Source organism: Harpia harpyja, chromosome Z (assembly GCF_026419915.1).
Source record: "Harpia harpyja isolate bHarHar1 chromosome Z, bHarHar1 primary haplotype, whole genome shotgun sequence".
In the NCBI taxonomy this organism is placed as follows: Eukaryota; Metazoa; Chordata; class Aves; order Accipitriformes; family Accipitridae; genus Harpia; species Harpia harpyja.
In genome coordinates this window covers 93,491,459-93,510,743 of record NC_068969.1, presented here as the reverse complement: position 1 = coordinate 93,510,743, position 19,285 = coordinate 93,491,459, and the positions used below count along the sequence as shown (strand labels likewise).

General features: G+C 35.4%; 1 protein-coding gene across 2 annotated transcripts in view; it reads right to left on the bottom strand.

Annotated features, from left to right (window-relative positions):
* Positions 1-1,219: 1,219 nt before the first annotated feature.
* The window catches only part of CENPK (centromere protein K), a 23,524-nt gene continuing 5,458 nt past the window's right edge, over positions 1,220-19,285 (bottom strand). For both annotated transcript variants that reach the window (XM_052777108.1, XM_052777109.1), the window contains exons 3-10: positions 19,159-19,215; positions 15,444-15,516; positions 11,154-11,200; positions 9,709-9,791; positions 9,491-9,589; positions 9,073-9,202; positions 4,729-4,782; positions 1,220-1,878 (exon numbers count right to left, since the gene is read on the bottom strand). In XM_052777108.1, coding sequence (XP_052633068.1) covers positions 1,720-1,878; positions 4,729-4,782; positions 9,073-9,202; positions 9,491-9,589; positions 9,709-9,791; positions 11,154-11,200; positions 15,444-15,516; positions 19,159-19,215 — 702 coding nt within the window. In that variant the 3' untranslated portion in view covers positions 1,220-1,719. The remainder of the gene's footprint in view (positions 1,879-4,728; positions 4,783-9,072; positions 9,203-9,490; positions 9,590-9,708; positions 9,792-11,153; positions 11,201-15,443; positions 15,517-19,158; positions 19,216-19,285) is intronic.

Here is a 19,285-nt window from a genome sequence, read left to right as displayed (position 1 = left end):
GTAACTGGTGAGTAATCTCTCCCTGCCCTTATCTCAACCCACAAGACTTTAGTTGTATTTTCTCTCCCCTGTCCAGCTGCAGAGGTGAGTGATAGAACAGCTTTGGTGGGCACCTGGCATCCAGCCAGGGTCAAACTACCACAGATGCATCCTCTTGTCCTGAGGGAACTGGCAGATGAAGTTGCTAAGCCACTATCCATCGTATCTGAGAAGCTGTGGCAGACTGGTGAAGTTCCCAGGGACTGGAAAAATGGAAACACAACACCCATTTTTAAAAGGGTTAAAAAGGAAGACCTGGGGAGCTACAGGCTGGTCAGTCTTGCCTCTATGCCAGCAAGATCATGGAGCAGATCCTCCTGGAAACTATGTTAGGGCACATGGAAAATAAGGTGATTGGTGATGGCCAACATGGCTTCACTAAGGGCAAATTGTGCCTGACAAATTTGGTGGCCTTCTACGATGGGGTCACAGGACTGGTGGATAAGGGAAGAGCAACAGACGTCATCTACCTGGACTTGTGCAAAGCATCTGACACTGTTCCACACAACATCCTCATCTCTAAAATGGAGAGACATGGATTTGATGGATGGACCACGTGGTGGATAAGGAATTGGCTGGATGGTCACACTTTGAGAATTACTGTCAACAGCTCAATGTCCAGGTAGAAACCAGTGACAGAGTCATGTCCCTCAGCTGTCTGTATTGGGACTCGTATCATTTAACATCTTTGTTGGGGACATGGACAGTGGGATTGAGTGCACCTCAGCAAGTCTGCCAATGGCATCAAGCTGTGTGGTACAGTCAACGTGCTGGAGGGAAGGGATGTCATCCAGAGGGACCTTGACAGGCTTGAGAAGTGGGCCTGTACGAACATCATGAAGTTCAACAAGGCCAAGTGCAAGGTCCTGCACATGGGTCAGGGCAATCCCAAGCACAAATACAGGCTGGGCGATGAGTGGAGTGAGAGCAGCCCTGCGGAGAAGGACTTGGGGGTACTAGTGGATAAACTACATCTGAAAAAGAGAAGACAGATGCTGTTAGGCAATATAGCATAACACAATATAGGCTGATTAGGAAGCATGCTCAACACTCACAACACACTCAACATCTGCAGCCCTTTGCACAGAAAGATGTATCATCTTTCCTAAGTGTTTATCTTAAAGCCAATAAATTTGTTTGCAAAAGCTCTGGAAAAAAACAACACACCAAAAAGCCTACATTCTTGAGATGACACTTTACTGTTAGTTCAAAATGTTCACAAGGCCATGTACAGCAGGAGCTGAGTTATTACAGATTTTGCCTCTACAGAGTACAAAAAAATACTAAAGGAAATGGAGAAGAGTTAAAGCAATCTAAGAAAGGAACATAAGAGAAAAGTAATGAATAAAGTATGATTTTTTTAAAGTAAAAAGGACTGTTAAATGTCTTTATGCATCACCTGAATTTGCATCTTATTAAAGGAGTTGAAAAAACCCTGCACACTGCAAATCTTGGCATCACTTGCCATAAAACAAAGCCAACTGTAACTGAGCAGTTAAAAGTAAAAATGTTTGTCTTCATATTTCACCCTCTGACCAAATATAAACTTTATTAAAGAAAAAAAATAATCAAATCATCCAAGAAGAAGAGGTTGCTGATACAAAAAAGCTTATCATAGAACTTCAGTATGTCTTAGCCCTCTAGTCAGAGTGCTGGTTTAAAATAAACACATAGGTCACGCTACATGTGAAAGGCTTCTAGGCGCATTCTGTTTGGATCTTCTGGATGTCTCAGGGCAATTCCATATCGCAGCAGCAGCTCAATATAAGGTGGCCAAAATGAGTCATTGATTGTTACATAAGGGTCATGTGGTGTGCTCATTAATTTGTGTATAAGAATCTGGAAGACCAAAAGGATAAGATTTAGGAATGAACAAAAGAGCTAGATTTTTATCTCCTTTAACTGAATTTACACAAATTATTATAATGGGACACTTATGTAGGCAATATAAGAAATACAAGACTACAGGAGAAATACAAGACCTGTTCAAGGTAGAAGTAAAACGAAGAACTTCCAATTAATTTTATTACATCTTTTTTGATGTAAAAATTAGAATCAGAATTCTCCTTTTATCCAGACTAAGTTTTTCACCATCTGTCAAAAATTCTTAGTGTAACAGCGAATGCCTAAAAAAGCTGAACATGAAGGTGGGTAAATCCTTATATAATTAATCTTTAAATCAGTATCTGTTAATTTAAGATTAAAAACATTAAATAAGAGGGAAAGCTAGTTTTTTGGGAATCCCTTGCCTCAAAACCATAATGACTTACTGTCAACAAATAGTATTTCTCCCTCACTCTTTCAGATTTTAGCAGAAAAGAACGTCTATCTTAAAAGTTTTGTAAATTTCATTTTGCTAATCTAAAAAAAAAAAACAATCTGTCATCTTAGATTGAGAAGAATTCTTTTTCCTGTATTTTGTGTCCTTCTGTAGGAAGTGTTAGAAATAAAAAAGTCTGCACCTGTGAAAAGTTAAACATCATAGTCCTACTTTAACTTCACTACATTTGCACATCAAATCTTTTTGCTCATCTCATAAATGGATTATCCAAATTCTTAATATCACTTCTTGTTTAGGCATGACAAGCACCTTACAACAATTCCCCTCCTCTTGATGCTTCCTTACTCCTCCTTTGTTCCTTATCTAAATACAGAATTAGTTAATGGAGTTAAAAAAAAATCAGTTTTGACATTATTTTTCTGTTCTTGGAGACCATGTTTATGTCCTCATAATTCTGCTCATGGGGAATACTGCACATAATACATATTAAATAATCTTGCCTATCCCATGGTGCTCTCTCTATTCATCCCAGATATTTCACCTTTCTACTCAGAGCTTCTAAATGTTACAGCTTTCCTAATTTCAGTAGGTACAAAATATTCTGCCTCCCTCTTTATTGCTAAAGAAAAACTCAAAATCCTCACTACCAGACTTTACTCTTTTTTCATCAAGTGCTATTAAAAGAAAATTTGAAAAGAAAAAAAATACTGCTCTTCTTTTGCAGAACATTCTGAAGAATTGTTCCAGTTTATGTCTTTTGTACTTATCTCCCCCAATTATGCGTATTTACTCCAAATGCATTACTTTAGATGAATTGCTACTTAGTCTTTTCTGACATCTGATATTCCAAAATAGCCTTTATGGCTGTAACTTTACATACATTTGTATTGTAAACAGTCTTTCAAATCTTAAACTAGTTCACTAAATTCTCAATCAGAAAGGAATAATCCTCAAACTGTTTAAAAGGAAAAGAATTACTAAATTTGTAAAAAATTACAGCTCATTACTGGAATAAGTAGTATAATAAAAATTCTGAGGTTTGCATGAGAAAAGTTTACTGCTTGCTTACTACTTAAGCTAATTTAATGAAGTAGGTACTGATATACCTAAATAATAGAAATGTATACACCTAGCTTGTCAAAGTGGATTTATTAAAAAAGTACACTTTCATTATTTAACAAACATACACATGGAGATTCAGGATTCAAACACTTTTGAAATTGAACAGGCACTTGAAGTTAGAACCAAGTTGCTCAACAAAAAAAACCTCCCATAAAACAAAGATAAGGGACATTGACAGTTTACTCCAAGACAGTTAAAAATAAGTCTGAATTTTTGGAAGTAGTTATGTTCTTCCAAATGGAAGTCAGACATTACTTGGATGTGTTCACATTTTGAGGAGATTAACAATATCAGAAAAATATGAAGGGCAATTTTAAAGTATTAGAAGAGCTTTAAAATTTTAATTCCATAGGGAATGTGGCTGTTTTAAATTCTGATCTGTTTTCAAGCTCTGACTAATTTGGTATTAATAGGCATGCTGAGATACTTGAAGCATGTAAAATGATTTTGATGATGTAAGCCCAAAGTCTGAGCTTTAAATTAAAGTACAACATCATAGTGATCATAGCACCTTAATACCAAGAAGTTGTTGTTCATCAAGTTTTCCCTCAGGAAAAAACTCTTTCCCCCAGGGAAGACTTAAAACCATCTGAATAATGAGGATGGAGGAGGAATAGGAAATTTCACTTCAAACACTACATTGAAGACAAGAAGGAACAATGCTAGTGAAAAGATTTTTAATGCTCCTTCAAAATTATGCTTTGCAAATCAAATTGATAAATTGCACTGTGATTAAAAAGACACACTAAGCAATGCTGGCATACTTAGAAAATCGATTAGAAATGCATGAATCTGATTGATTGATTTCCTCATACGAGGAGATAATCCAGATAATACACAAGACTACACATTAATTGGTCCTTCTATAACTGTTATTGTATTATATTTCAGAAATACTTTTATTGAAACAGTATGAAGTATAGCATGAAATGGAACAATTCATTTTTTTCTTAAGCGTAGGATTTGTCTCCTCTAATATGAGCCACTCAGGCTAACAAAACTTCTTTAAAATGATCATCATTAAATTAAGAAATAAGGGATAATCATTCCTCAGCTTAAACTGAAGATTTAGTTATCTGAATTATTGCCACATCTCTTGTAAAAAATTGGGCTTTTAATTTGGTAGGAATTAAAATAGAAATCTGACGTAACATTCTTAAACATTCTACTTTTCAATTAACTATCTTAACCATATGTCATATACTGTTATTTACTTATTAATATATTATGAACAGATCTGAGTTTTGGAAAATCCCCCAAATCTCTACATAACAAAACAGTCTTACCTCTAAAATTTCATGCAGTGTTATCAGTTCTACAGCTGGCTTTTCAAAAGACTTCTGCAAAGACAACCACACCCCCAGCCAAATTAACAAAACCCAAAACTAAATAGTCAGGAAAAATGTTAACTGACAAAGAAAAATAATCACACAATTATTTGACTGCATAGTACCCAACAGATGAAGACTTTTAGTTAGATTTAGTCATGACAGAAATACAAGGTAGTATTTAAATCTACCAGTTCAGTATCATACACTTTAAATGTAATATTTTTAAATTAATTATTAAAAAAAATTATTCTTAAGCAATCATAGTATATCTACCTGGGTTTACATTTAAATAAAACCAAGTACATATTTATAATGTAGTACAGTGCAAAACATTCTATGAATATGATCTGTTAGGAAAAAAAAAAAATGTTTTTAATGAACTTTAGAAAAATGTATACAATGCAAATTTGACACAGCTCAAGACTTCAGCTCATACTGCCTTAATATTTTTTCATGATTGGCCGATGAATATTTGTTTACTCTTACTTCAACTTCAATTAAGAAAATAGGCCAAGCTTAAGAAATAGAATAGTTAAAAAAGAAAAAAAAAATTTATAAAATATCATTAGAAAATTACTTGTTTTCGTTTGTAGCAAGCAAATCAAGACATTTGCCTATAAATTGATATGGATTCCTTAGGCAGCCAACAAAGCTGCTTGTGCTGTTGCACAGTGAACCTGATTCTTCTATTTTTCAATTTTATCCTTTTTCCCCATCCACTTCACATTCAGCAAAATAAAGGAGATAATACAGCACTGGCAGCTGCTTACTCAGCACTGCTGTTGAATATGTCAACTTAAGTCCTAAGATCTTAACAGCCGTGCAGCACCTTATACAAAGTCCACTTCTGGAACAGAAAAGGAATACAAACAATAAAGAATAATTTGTGAAAGGCAAGCTCTGGCTCCTTTTTTCCAGTCACAGTTCTTAATATTCTCACCTTCAGAAAGCCACAAGGGGGACACAGTGCTTGCTCCATGGAAGCCTTGCAAACCATGGAGCTAGGTCTCAATAATGCCTGTCTTTGTGCCATTATCCTGATACTAGTCTGAGGAAATAGAATCTACACTAAGAAGCTGCAAAAGGTTCCTTAGGGCAATCATGTAGATACTTCATAACCTTGCCTGTTGTATTTCACTGGCCAAAAATACTACTTCGTAACTTAGGTAGTGGGTTCAATATTAATGTTTCAAAGTTGAAATTAGGTAATTACTAGGTAATCAGTAATTACTAAAACTGATATACAAAGAATAAAATCTTAAGGATATTAGTGTAAAGATGTTTGCACTCTTACAGAACTAGCAAACTTAATTTGCTGGGTTTATAATATACATTGTATATCTTGCTTTGCAAAATTATATTACTTACATATTTTAAGTGTCACCAATGTAATAAGTATCTCTAATTAATTAATGCTTATCAAGTCACTTCTAAGCAGGATGCTCAGCATATATTTAACCTGAAAGGCACCTTCTCCCTTCCATGAGATAGACTGGCATAAAGAATATTCCTCAACATATGACTTCTCATATTTCTTATCTTGAAAGAAATGTGTCTTTTTTTTTATCCAAGATTTAAAATGCAAGATAATTCTTACCTCAGTCACTACCTATACTAAAGGTGTTGGGCCATGGCAACAGAAGCTAACATGGGCTGCTGTGATTCAGTCTTTCCTCCCACTCCCAAATGCAGGTGCCTGGTGAAAGGAGGGTGGAACCAGAACAGCGAGGCTTGGAGCAGTTCAGACTACTCTGGAGCCATGCCCCACAGACATCAGCCTTGCACATTTGCCCTCACACAGAACTGAGAACACAGGAAGTTTCCATGAAGTGAAGCAAAATTACTGATGTACAGAGTTAAATGAGTTCAGTGCTTCCAGAGTGTTGAACCAAGCTTATAATAGGTGTGAATAATGTGTTCCCCCAAATCAACATAGCAGCAAATTTCATTGCTAATGCCAAAAATTTGTATTTCTGACACAACAAAGAAAACAATATAGGCGAAAATGGCTGTCTCTCCTGCCTTCAGTTAATCACTTAGATGCAGATTACACAGGACCTGCAGTTGAGCCATTGAGATCCAACTGAGTCAAAAGATAGAGAAGCAGCTATGAATTCACAAGGAGTGAAAGGAAAGAAAAAGACTTGTCAGAAAACAAACTGTGTTTAAAAGTTCAGGAAATGCATAAATAAAATTAAAACTAAGACAAGATAATATCTTGCTTGGAAATTTATCAAAATAAATTTTACATTTAAGTAAAATTAAAAGAAAGGTAGGTGGTGATTAATCCCTACACCTTGGGTGATTATTTTTTTTCTTTAGATTTTAATAAGAAAAATTGCATGGAAGAGAGATGAAGGCAGGGGAGCTAATAAGAATTTCTGATAGTATAACAGAAGCTGAGAAGATTCAAGCAGTTGATTTTGCTCTGGGGCAGGAGATCTTAACATAAAATCTTCCTCAGAATTCTGAAACACACACATGAATTCACTGTTTCTTATATTTAAAACATAGTTGAATATGACCACGAACAACTCGATCTAACTTTGACATTGGCACTACCTTGATGGTGTTGGAATGGAAGATCCCCAGAAGCCACTTTCAGCCTATATTTTTCTACGACATACATAAATGAGAGCAAATAAACTGGTGTATCTCATTATAGGAAATATATTTTTAAGAAAATAATAATGATACATATGGGAAAAACAGATAATTGCTTAAAATGCATCTAGGAAAGTCGTCAGTGTTTGAAGAGGCATGTCCTAGAACAATTTTAAGATGAGCAAGAACCAGCAAATAGGGAGATGACATACCAGGCTGAAATCAGGAAATACATGATTGAAAGATGACAGTTAATTAAATCCCTGAAGCTTTAATTTCTTAATGTTGGAGCAAAATGTATCATATTTAGTAACAGCAGGAAACTGGAAGACATTGATATGCAGAAGAACTAAAATAGAATAAGATGGTTGAATTAGACTTTGAAAATGGACATCATGCCTTGAAGGCTTCGTGTGGTATTTTTATGTGCAAAATACGTACTTCTGTGCAAAAACAAGTTTTTTTTTTTTTTTTTTTTATTAAAAGCTCAGAGCTCATCAGTTGGAAATAACAGGAAGAAAAAGACAAGGATGTAATTAGTTGCTTTTGTGATGACTGTGAGCTAGTAGTTTTGTTTATAATACTGGTTTTTACCAGGTTCCAAAAAAGATGAATCCAACTTGAAGCAAATAGAGAAAAATAGGTATTATTAGGATAAGTCAGGGAACTGAAAAAAACCCTACTTTACAGGATAAGAACAAGAAAGCTTTGCTAGTTCAATTAGCCAAATGAAGAAAGAGAGGGTGTAAGATTGCTGTCTATAACTATCAGGAGGAATAAACACAAGAAAGAACGAGCTATTCTAGGGACAATACTGGCATAAGAATACATGGATCTGTGTTAGACATGAACAAATTTAGACTGGAAATTAGGAGATAGTTTCTAACCACAGTACTGAGGTATTAGAACAAACCCCAACAGAAACAGTAGTAACAAAAATAATTAGTTTTAAAATGCAGCTCAATGATAATATTAAAGAAAGTATATTATGCGGTTGTCTGAAATAACAGGGAACTATATTGAAGAAATCCTTTCTATTTCTGTATTCTTAAGTGTGTCTGAAACCAAAAATCAACCTCCGCCTTTTTTGTAGCTTTTGTAACTATTGTTTCAAATAGTAATGGTAAAAGGTTTATTTTTACTGCAGACTTTGAATTTATTATGCAAAATACTCCCTGACTGCCTATTTTCCTTAAAGTTTTAAGATAATTTTTGGCCCAGTTTGCCTGAACAGAAACTGATGGGTAACATTCCAAACTACGCTATAATTATAAACACTTGTCCTTATTATTGTTCCAAAACCATTGTGAGACAATTAAAATTTGCTTTGCCAAGGGAAATATGAAGCCACTTGCCTAGTCCAGTAAAAAAGAAAATGGAACAATTTGGAGTGAACCCATCACCATTTCCAAATTTGGCACAGCTTGCAGTTCAGTAAGAAATACAATACATTGCTATGCATCTCATTGGGTAAAGGATATACGCATTAAAAAAGAAAATATCCAGCTGCAAACAGCCTTAAATAATATAAGCCAGCGTGAAAAATATCAATTAAACCTAAAGGATCAGCAGTATGAACTCTACTTATTTCAAAATAGAACTGCAGATTCTATACTAGGGACTTTAAAAAGATACTGCATCTAATTAAAGAGAAATTGCACATTCCAAATTTAATAGTTACTAAGAAAATCTTACCTTCTTTTTAGTACTTCCACCTTTCTCTGGAATGGGAAAATGTTCTCCTAGGAATTCACCCAGAGCATTCAAGAGTCCTTCCTTATACGACTTTACTTTCGACATTTTATTTTGCAGTTGTTGAAGTGCTCTAACATTCAAATTAATAGTAAAAACATAGCAATAGAATATGAAATTCAATAAAATAATTGAAAAGTTCTTCAGTAAAAAAATCCCATATTTTCTATTGTTGTGAATTCAACATCTTGAATCACAGTATATAAGCAGAGAGTAGCAATATTTTTCATGTTTCAAATATGGATTACTGAGTTATTATTTGATCTATTTAACAACACAAGGAGTATGTTTTAAGAGTTTGTTTGCTCATTTTCTTTTGTTGATATTTAAATTCTTCAATATAAAAACACCGTAGAAATACCTTTTTCTGGAAAGTTGTTCAGTTTGGGTTTTCATCTCTTCTTCAATTCTATTAAGAGCATCTACTACCTGCTCCTGTTCCTCCTGCCACTGCTGTTCTCTTTGAAACATGAAAAGTAGGAAATGGCACAACAGATAAGTAGTTTTCCTGGACAGTCAAAAAAATAATGTGTGGTAAAAAAAGCTTACAGCATTCATAAGTCCACATTATTGTATTACCTTTTCAGATCTTCTTCCAGTTGTTTATTCTTTGACTGAACTGTTGACAGCACCATTTCAAGATCATTCTTTGTTTTCTGCAACTATAAAAAAAAGTAAAAATAAACCTAGAGTTTGCAGATAACCCAGTCTGTGGTATTTGTTCTGTGTAAGGTTACATCTGTAAATCTGGTAAAGAGGGCCAAAATTATCTGTAATTTCTTAAAAAAATATGGCTGTGGAGTGACACACTATTTTTTTAAATCCACTTGGAGCTATTTAAAATGTTACTGTCACCAGTTGCCTATTAGTGTCTTACTGAAGCTCTGTAAAACATAGTTGATTGTACCTGAAGCAGACTATGGAGGACACACATGAACTGCTCATCTCATGAAAGGCTGAGGAGAAGATATCTGCTCTACCAGGGCTGCGTTGTCTAAATCATTGCAACTGCTTGCAAGAATGAATCATGCTAATTGCACCAACATAAAGCATACAGCACTCGGAAAACAAACCTGCTGCAAAGAAAGACTAATTGCATCCATTAATTAAATGGCCTACAGTGATATGGACATAATTGGGAGAGACAAGAGGGAGAAATAAAAATACTGCAGCCAGAAGATAGGGAACAGTGGACTCTCAGCGGACTGGGTCTTTTCATTAATGCATTATGTTCTACAAAGTAGTATTTCTAATAGTTTATGTTTTTTTAATACAAAACTATGATTTGGATATATTTTGTCTCCTTCCATACAAACTATGAGAACTTTTATATTTATATTTCACAATAAAAATTGTGAAAATATTCTACAGAAGCAATTATGCTCTATATATGCAACATCTGAAAAAAATTTGGAATCCTCAACAAGACAGGCCACAAAATAGGATATCACATCAAATATGCCACAGCAATACAGTCAAATGAAAGTGTGCAACCAAACAACCCTTAATAGCAGTTGGGTTCCCTGTTGTGAGTGATACTAGAGGGAAGAAACCTGCTAGGAACAAGAAAACCAGAAGTGTTTGGGTTTTTTTAAGCCATAGCCACAGGAATATTCACTGGTCATGTTGCATGCCTATGTCCAATGCTACCCCCAAGGCATTCTTGATTTTCTCTTTCTTCCAAAGCTGGAAGAACTCAAATTATTTGCAAATTACTGCCACAGAACTCTGGATCTAAGAATACTGACTCTTCTGTGTAATACGTAATGTTACATTATTTTATATCAGTATGAAATGCAATATTTAAAGTTTCCATTTAAAAGATCATTCATTACAACTAGAAAATTTAGTAGCTGTAATACAGGGGAAGAAAAACATTAGAACAACAGTGCCTGAAGAAACATACACAGTATCTTAGCAGTAGTCCACCACAGGAGTGGTCATAGGAAACTGCAACAATTGTATATACTTTTTTATTTTTTTCAACAAAAATTAATTATCTCGTAACAAACAAAAAGACTTACCTCTTCTTTTCCTAATGCTAACAGTACCTCTGGATTGTTAGAAATTACTGAAAAATAAAATGAATTGGGTTTTTTTGCATCAGATGATATAGACTTGTTTACATTGAAAAGCAGCCTGGCTGGAGAGAAACTTTTGTAGCCTCTAAAAAACTAGCTTGGCTGTCAGCAGCAGTGGTGTCCTGCTGGGCTAACCTACTGTCCCTTTTCATCAAGTTAAATTAGACTGAAACAAGTTTGGTATTAATGCTTCTGTGTTATTTTTTATACCTGAACTAGCTCAGGTATATAGGTATAGGTACATTAATACTGAAATGCAGAGTACAGTCGTACTTCAAGCCTGGTTTTTTCAGTGGAAGGTATTCAATCAGTATTACCAATGTGGGCAATCAAATTCTTCCAGTCTTCCAGTTCCTTGTTGAAAAGCCTCCCACATGCTTGATCAGGATCGTAAAACCTATCAGACTTCAAGAACTTAAAAAGCAAGTCACCATCCTTACTGTCCACAAGAACAGCAACATGTAGGGAGAGGAAAGGCCCAGCAAGGCCAGTATCCTAACTCCAACCCAGAGCAATAGCAGTAGTTAAGGGAAAGTACAGTACTATTCAAGGATGTGGTAATGTTCCCCAGAATGTTTCTGCAAAAGGCAGCAATTTATGGGTCATGGATTTTCTGAATAAAAAGTGAATTGTTGTATTTGATAGCCTTCAATGGACTCCAGTCAATTCTCAGTTCCATGTCAACTTGCAGCATCTGCATAAATGTATGACTTTTGAAAAATTGAAGCATTTGAATCTATTAAGAGGAAAAATGAAAGCTACTCTAACAGATTTAAATCTTAATACGATGGGGATAATTTTTGTCCAAGCTTGGGCTCTGAATCTCTAATCCTAATTACTTCAAGAAAAAGCTTTTCCTTTAACAAAAAGGAAAACCCTTAACTTTCTCATAAAAGCATTAAATATCTCCTAAATACAAACCAGTTGATTTCATAAATGTATAAAAGTACTTTTTTGGTAAAGTAATTTTATAGTTTTTATCTCCACAAATTTTGAGAAGCCTTAGATCAGCAGTTTTAAAAGCAGTGTTTGTTCTGAGATGAAAATCAGCAAAACTACTGAATTCAAAGTGCATTAAATTACATGTCACAATAAAATCCCTTTTAGTTAGAGAGAGAATTACTGTCTCTAAATTTTGACAGAAAATTTGAGTAGAGTGCTCCCAAATCAAGCTTATGTTTAAGAGCTGTGGGAGGTAGTGGTCTGTGCTATTATTAGAGCACGATTTCTTTAATGACATGAATATCCTACATACACATGATAAAATTCATTGGTGTGCTTCTATTGACAGTCACTGGTGTATTTGAAGAAACCCATACAACTTCTTCCCCTGCCCACCCCCTGTGATTATCATGGGCCCTCACTACCTGGAATTATCAATTTCTACTATTGGTTTCTAACACTTCTTCTATTTTTAGATACCTAACCCTGAGTACATGCTTCCCATTCAATATTCATATTGTGTGAGTATTAGAAGAGAAGGCCACATCTTGCTAGGAAAGAAATAACTAACGCTTATTTATGAAGGAACAATGCAGATGTAAGACACTGGGAGAACACATTATGGCAGCTGCTACTATAAAGAACACAGGTTGCTCTACCTACCATCAGTTAAAGCTTTTTCAGTTATGAATTGCTACACTTCCAAAAATCAGATGTCAAACAGAATTGCCTAGTGATACATAGTACAATTACTAAGCAAAATACTACCAGATGCTAGGAATGTAAAAGCAACTGCTATGCATATGTTTATACAGTAACTCCTATTAAAATGGAATTTGGCAGAATACTGATATTTTGCAAAGAAAAACAGAAATTATGCAGGGACCACAACTGTTTTATATGGTTTAAAATATGGTTGCTTCCACTTCCTTATTTTGCAAAGGTAAAAGTTAAATTCTATTTTTATGAGCCAAATGCTTGTTAAAAAGTTTTAATTCAGCTGATTTAACAGCTCTAAAGCTACATAAATAGTACCAGAAATTGAGAAAGAACAAGAGACTAAAGTAAAAGATTTGCAAAAATAAAATCTGCATTGTGGATTCAAGTCTGTTTGCCAATATTGTGCCCAAAGAAATGTGGAACTGCCAAGTTATAACCTCAGAAAATAAGGTTTAAAATTGAAATGCTGACGTGCCCTCATTTACAAGAAATGAACCGGCCATTACTAAAAGCAGAGACTAAAGTAACAAGACAGCCTGACATGCATGCTCTACTAGCAAATTGTATGAAATTAGAATTTCTGCTATACCTTTTTAGATAAATTCAGCCAATGTTTTCAATTAAGTAATTCCTCCTTCAAAACAAACAGTAGGTAGAAAGGAGCCAAGATGGACAGAGAAGATATATGAAAATGAGGAGTCTACTGTGCTTACAAGCACTATAGCTCTATTCAAATTCTTAGCAGCAACTTTATTTCTTCCCTCCGAAAGGTAGCCATAAAGGCGAAGCTTTTGCTGCAAAATATTATTTGCATTATAATATGCATAAATCATTCCTCTAGTACAAAATCAAGATTTCTAATAATAAATCTTATCACCTGGGAACAAGTATGAATGGTTAAGCAAACCCAAGTCAGCAAGCCAATAAAAATAGGTCAAACCCCAAGAATATTTTTAAGCAAATAGCTTAAAGTTTAAAATAATTACATATTTTACTAAGGAAACCTAACATCTCCAGGTATTTTACCTGGACTAAAACTGCAAGTGCTTTCAATTCATTTGCTTTAAGCCAGAAGCTTATTCATGAGCAGCAGCTAAGAACCAGTTTTTCCCAAATTCATTCAATGTCATACTTTTGGTCTACATACCTCTAAGAAGCATTTGAGGCTGACTATTCTTAGAGACAGCTGTACAAAGCACATGAACTATGAATTTATTCTAATATTCTATTCTATTTATAAGAAAGAAAAACTTTTTTTTTTCCAGCTCCTATTATTTGATCACAGTATGCAGCAAGTACATGAACTGTGAAAGAAGCTGGAAAAGTGACTTAAATGTTCATGTGAAAATGCATTCCAATTTGGCCAAATGACAAAATACTGGAAATTACCATCTGCTGTCTAAAACAGATTCCTATCATTTTGTAAACACTAAAAAAACCAAGCCTCTTCTGGCATAAAAATATTCAAATAAGTCAGTTTATCCATTTAAAGATTAACTACTAAGTTTTACTAGGTTGAAAGGTGCTAACAGGTCTTTGACAGGAGACATAACAGTGAGTGCTACCAGAAAACTAATGATAATGTAGTGTGAACTACTACTTAGGAGTCTCCAAATGGGAGATGTGAAAAAACAGATTACTTTATTCACACTTAGATTCTGAATGGTTTTATTTTCAGTATCTGGCCACATCAGCCTTGCAACAGAGTGAAATCAGTCAGCACTGATGCTTATGTACAAAAAGAATTTTGAAGAACTGAGGAATTTATACCTTTTGACTGATAATGCCTAACAAAATATGAGAGCTACCACTTGTCTCAGTGGTCTGTGCTTCTCAGGATCAATAAGTGATCTGGATTCCCGTGTTGTTAAAATGAAATGTCTTTTACCACTTTTTCTTGACCTGAAATCTCTGGCCCCTGTTAAATCAAAGACAGATATTTTATTATGGTGTAATGGGCTTACCGCTAAATGTTTACTTCAAAGTTTCAGCTAGTACATCATAATACAACACACTTTTGTGAAGTATTAATAATAAAAAAATCAAAGAATGTACGGTTAAAAATATGTCTGGGTGAATTATTGTTAGTTTATTAGCAGTACTTGGAAAGATAAAAAATATATCAGCTTCTTAAAAGACAAAATTATTTGCCAAAGTAGTTCTGTCCTAAAAAGGAAATACAAATGGAAGACGGAGAAGAAACAATCACAGAAAGGAGAAACCTTAAGGAGGGTAACAGCATACTGAACTTTTGTTATTTTGATAGGTGATCTGCTAACAGTTATTTTTCCAGTTAACTGACTGATGAATGGTGATATGAATCATGCATTTATTTGTCCAGAATCATAAGATTTAGTAGAATTCACTTTGAATTCTAAGTTCACTTAGAACTGAAGTACCAGAAGAATACAGAAATGAAACATACATGCTACTGTGGGAAGTATTTAATTTAATGTTTTAATAGTTATAGTACAAACCAGCAGACATTTGATACATACACAGTTTAAGATGCCTAGATGAAAGAGACTTTGCAGAAGTTTAAGTATACCTTACATGGAAGCAGTTACTTACTTTCAGGAGTTCTTTTTTGCCATTGATTGTATTCCGCTTGTAAAGCTTTCACTCGCGTTATTAACAAGGAAAGCTGTGCAAGAAGAAAAGAAGCATTTCTTGAAGTGTGTTGAGTTGCAATGGAGTAAAATGAGATACTATAGGATAGAAATTCAATTAAGTTCATACAGCAGAAAACAAAAGACCATCTATTACAATAGACCACTTATTCCTTCAAAAGATTTAAAAAGCCATTCGCAGGGATCAAGAAACATTTTTATTCTTTTTTCAAAAGGGGAAATCAGAAGTAGTCAGAGTTGGCATTTTTCCCCCAATTTCCTCTGTAATATCAGACAATAACCACAACTGAAGATGAGCCACTAGAAGCAATGACAATACTTCACATCCCCACTCCTTAGATGCATGGCTGATACACATTTAAGGTTAATGAACTGTGCTTGATATGTGTGATTACTAAACAAAAGATTGGCTTCCAAAAAATTAGTAGTCAAATAAATCTTCTATCAAAACGACATCTGTGGACTCAACAAAAAATGCTTTAGAAATAGTGCTCTAGCTCACTGTAATTACTGAAAATACAGGAGCAGTAAGTAAAAACACCAGTTCAGAAAAGTTTATTAAAAAAACCCTAGGTAAACAACATAGATTACATGTTCAAAAGCCAACCTTTTAAAATAAAGGAGAAGAAAACAAACCCCAAACAAAAGAAAAAATGACCATACAAACATTTCTTATTTTCTAGATCACGTGGTGTCATCTCTTTTGTAATGGAGCACTACTCTTGGCAGTACCATCAGCTCATTCTTTGTTCCTTTAAACTTGATAAAAAAGGATGTACGAAATGTTTTGGATGTTCCAGTAACTGGACAAAAAACCCCTTTCCAATAAATTAACACTTCCATTCAGCAACCTTAAATCAAGGACCGTCTTTTCAACAGACAAATACATACAGCAAATATGTACATCAGATGCGCCTCTCATGCCCTATATACATTCTTCGCAAAATATGCTGCTCAGTAAGTACGCCTTTACATCGTAGACCAGAATCAGACCCCAAATGTAAAGGATAAAACCAGAGAGTACATGGCAAGATTACAGTCTTGAGGTGATTAAGGAATGAACATTAGTGACAAGGTCAACAGCAAGGAAGAAAAACATAGCTTCTTTGCCAGCTATAATGAAAATAGAATAGAATAGTTCCAGTTGGAAGGGACCTACAACGATTGTCTAGTCCAACTGCCTGACCACTTCTGGGCTGACCAAAAGTTAAAGCGTATTGAGAGCACTGTTCAAACGCCTCTTGAACAATGACAGACTTGGGACATCAACCACCTCTCTAGGAAGCCTGTTCCACTGCTTGACCACCCTCTCGGTAAAGAAATGCTTCCTAATGTCAAGTCTGAACCTCCCCTGGCAGAGCTTTGACCCATTCCCATGCATCCTGTCACTGGGTAGCAGGGAGAAGAGATCAGCACCTCCCTCTCCAATTCCCCTCCTCAAGAAGCTGTAGAGAGCAATGAGGTTGCCCCTCAGCCTCCTTATCTCCAAACTAGACAAGCCCAAAGTCCTCAGCTGCTCCTGGTAGGATGTGCCTTCCAGCTCTGTCACCAGCTTTGCTGCCCTCCTCTGGACCTTCACGTTCTTCGTAGATTGTGTGACCCAGAACTGCACACAGTACTCAAGGTGAGACTGCACCAACACTGAATACAGCAGGATAATCACTTCTTTTGACTGGCTGGTTGTGCTGTGTTTGATGCACTCAGGATGTGGTTTGCCCTCTTGGCTGCCAAGGCACACTGCTGACTCATTGAGCTTAGCATCAAACCAGCACCCCCAGATCTCTTTCTGCAGGGCTGCTCTCCAGCCACTCCTCGCCCAGTTCATACTTGTGACCAGCGTGACTCCACCATAGGTGCAGAATCCAACATCTGTTCTTGTTAAATGTCATGCCGTTAATCATTGCCCAGTGCTCCAATCTATCTAGATCCCTCTGCAAGGCCTCTTGTCCCTGGAGAGAGTCAACAGCACCTCCCAGTCTGGTATCATCAGCAAACTTGCTAATGGTGCATTCAACTCCTGCTTCCAGATCGTCGATAAAAATATTGAACCAGACTGGCCCTAGAATTGAGCCCTGAGGAACACTGCTGGTGATCAATCACCAGCCAGATGTAGCCCCATTTACTACAACCCTTTAAGCCCTACCCTTCAGCTAGTTCTTCGCCCAGCATACCGTGTACCTGCTCATCTCACAGTTGGACAACTTGTCCAAAAGAATGCTGTGATGGACAGTATTAAAAGCCTTTCCAAAATCCAGAAAAACTACATCCACCACCTTTCCCTTCATCCACTAGGCGGGTGACCTTATCATAGAAGGATATCAAATTACTTAAACAGGACTTTCCCTTGTGAATCCATGTTGACTCTGCCTGCCGATTGCATTGTTCTTTAAATATCTTTCAACAGCACCCAGTATGATCTCCATAATTTTTCCAGGTACTGAGGTTAGACTAACAAGTCTGTAGTTTCCTGGGTCAATACAAGTGCCTATGTTAGGGCTGCAATAATATCCCAAGAAAGTTGCTGACAGAGGATATAACATACCTTTTCCTCTCCTCCCTACTTTCTATTATGAAGTGCAATCTTATTTTCATCTTAATTTTGGCAACTCCATTTAATCATTGTCTTGCTATGACAGTTTTCAAGAAAAGCGTATCGCGGAAGTTTAAGTATTAATTACAACGGTACAATGTGCTTCAGTAAAGCTGCAAAGAAGCATAAAAACCTCAGTCTACACCCAATTAAAATTATACAAAAATATTTCTACTTAGAGGTTTTTATCCAGAATCCTGAAAGGAGAAAAAGGTTGTATTTTATGCATTTGAATATGCATCTTCCTTAATTTATTCTGATTAAATAATAGTTTAGAACATACATTATTAGCAGCAAGACTTTAATGTCATTACACAGTCATTAAAACATCTAAATGTATTCAACAGATACATCTCTGAAAAGTGCTCTTTTTATTAATTATTCAGTCAAGTGTATTGAATTAACCATCTGAATACTCTTACTGAAGTCACATAAGATGGAGATTTATAAGACCTACATATTTTACCCAACCAACCCAATGTTTAACTATTTATACTTTCTGAATTTGGCGTCCTCATATGAATTCTATTTTAAAGGTTCCTATTTAGAATTTATGAACAACTAAACAGTGAGCCAGCATTGCCTTTTTGCATGTTCCCCAAAATTTGAGTGATATAGGAGCTCACGTTCATGCACGCAGCATCACTCTGTTCATTCTAATTCAAGCACATCAGTTTCCTACCAATATCCACAAAGGGAACAACTGCAATTTGCAAATACAGACTTCCAGAGCAAAACTAAAGTGATCCATACAGTTTCACAAATTACTTATACACTGATTAGAAAATAGTCCAAATGGGTATTGAAGTTACATACCACTCCATTTTGCTGCCTATGTTAAGTCATTTATCAGTTGTGTGGCAGGCCTGCATGTAACCTTTTTGCTATACATAAATGCAACTTTTCAGTATTTGCTAGACAAATACTTCAGAATACAGCTTCAAAGTTAATAAGAGTAAAGCTGTCAACTTTAGAGAGTAAGTTTAGTTTCCTTCTATTGGAAACACACCGTATCTTTAAAGAAAACTAAATATTTTGTAGAGAATAAAAAAAAAAATTGTCTTACCCTGGTATCTGATTTTGGCAGTGTTTTTCCTCCTTGAACCTTTAGCTTGCTCTGGCACTTGATAGAAAACAAACAAAACAAACATTTACTTACTCTTCCCTTTTGTAAGAAGGAAACACAATGCTTA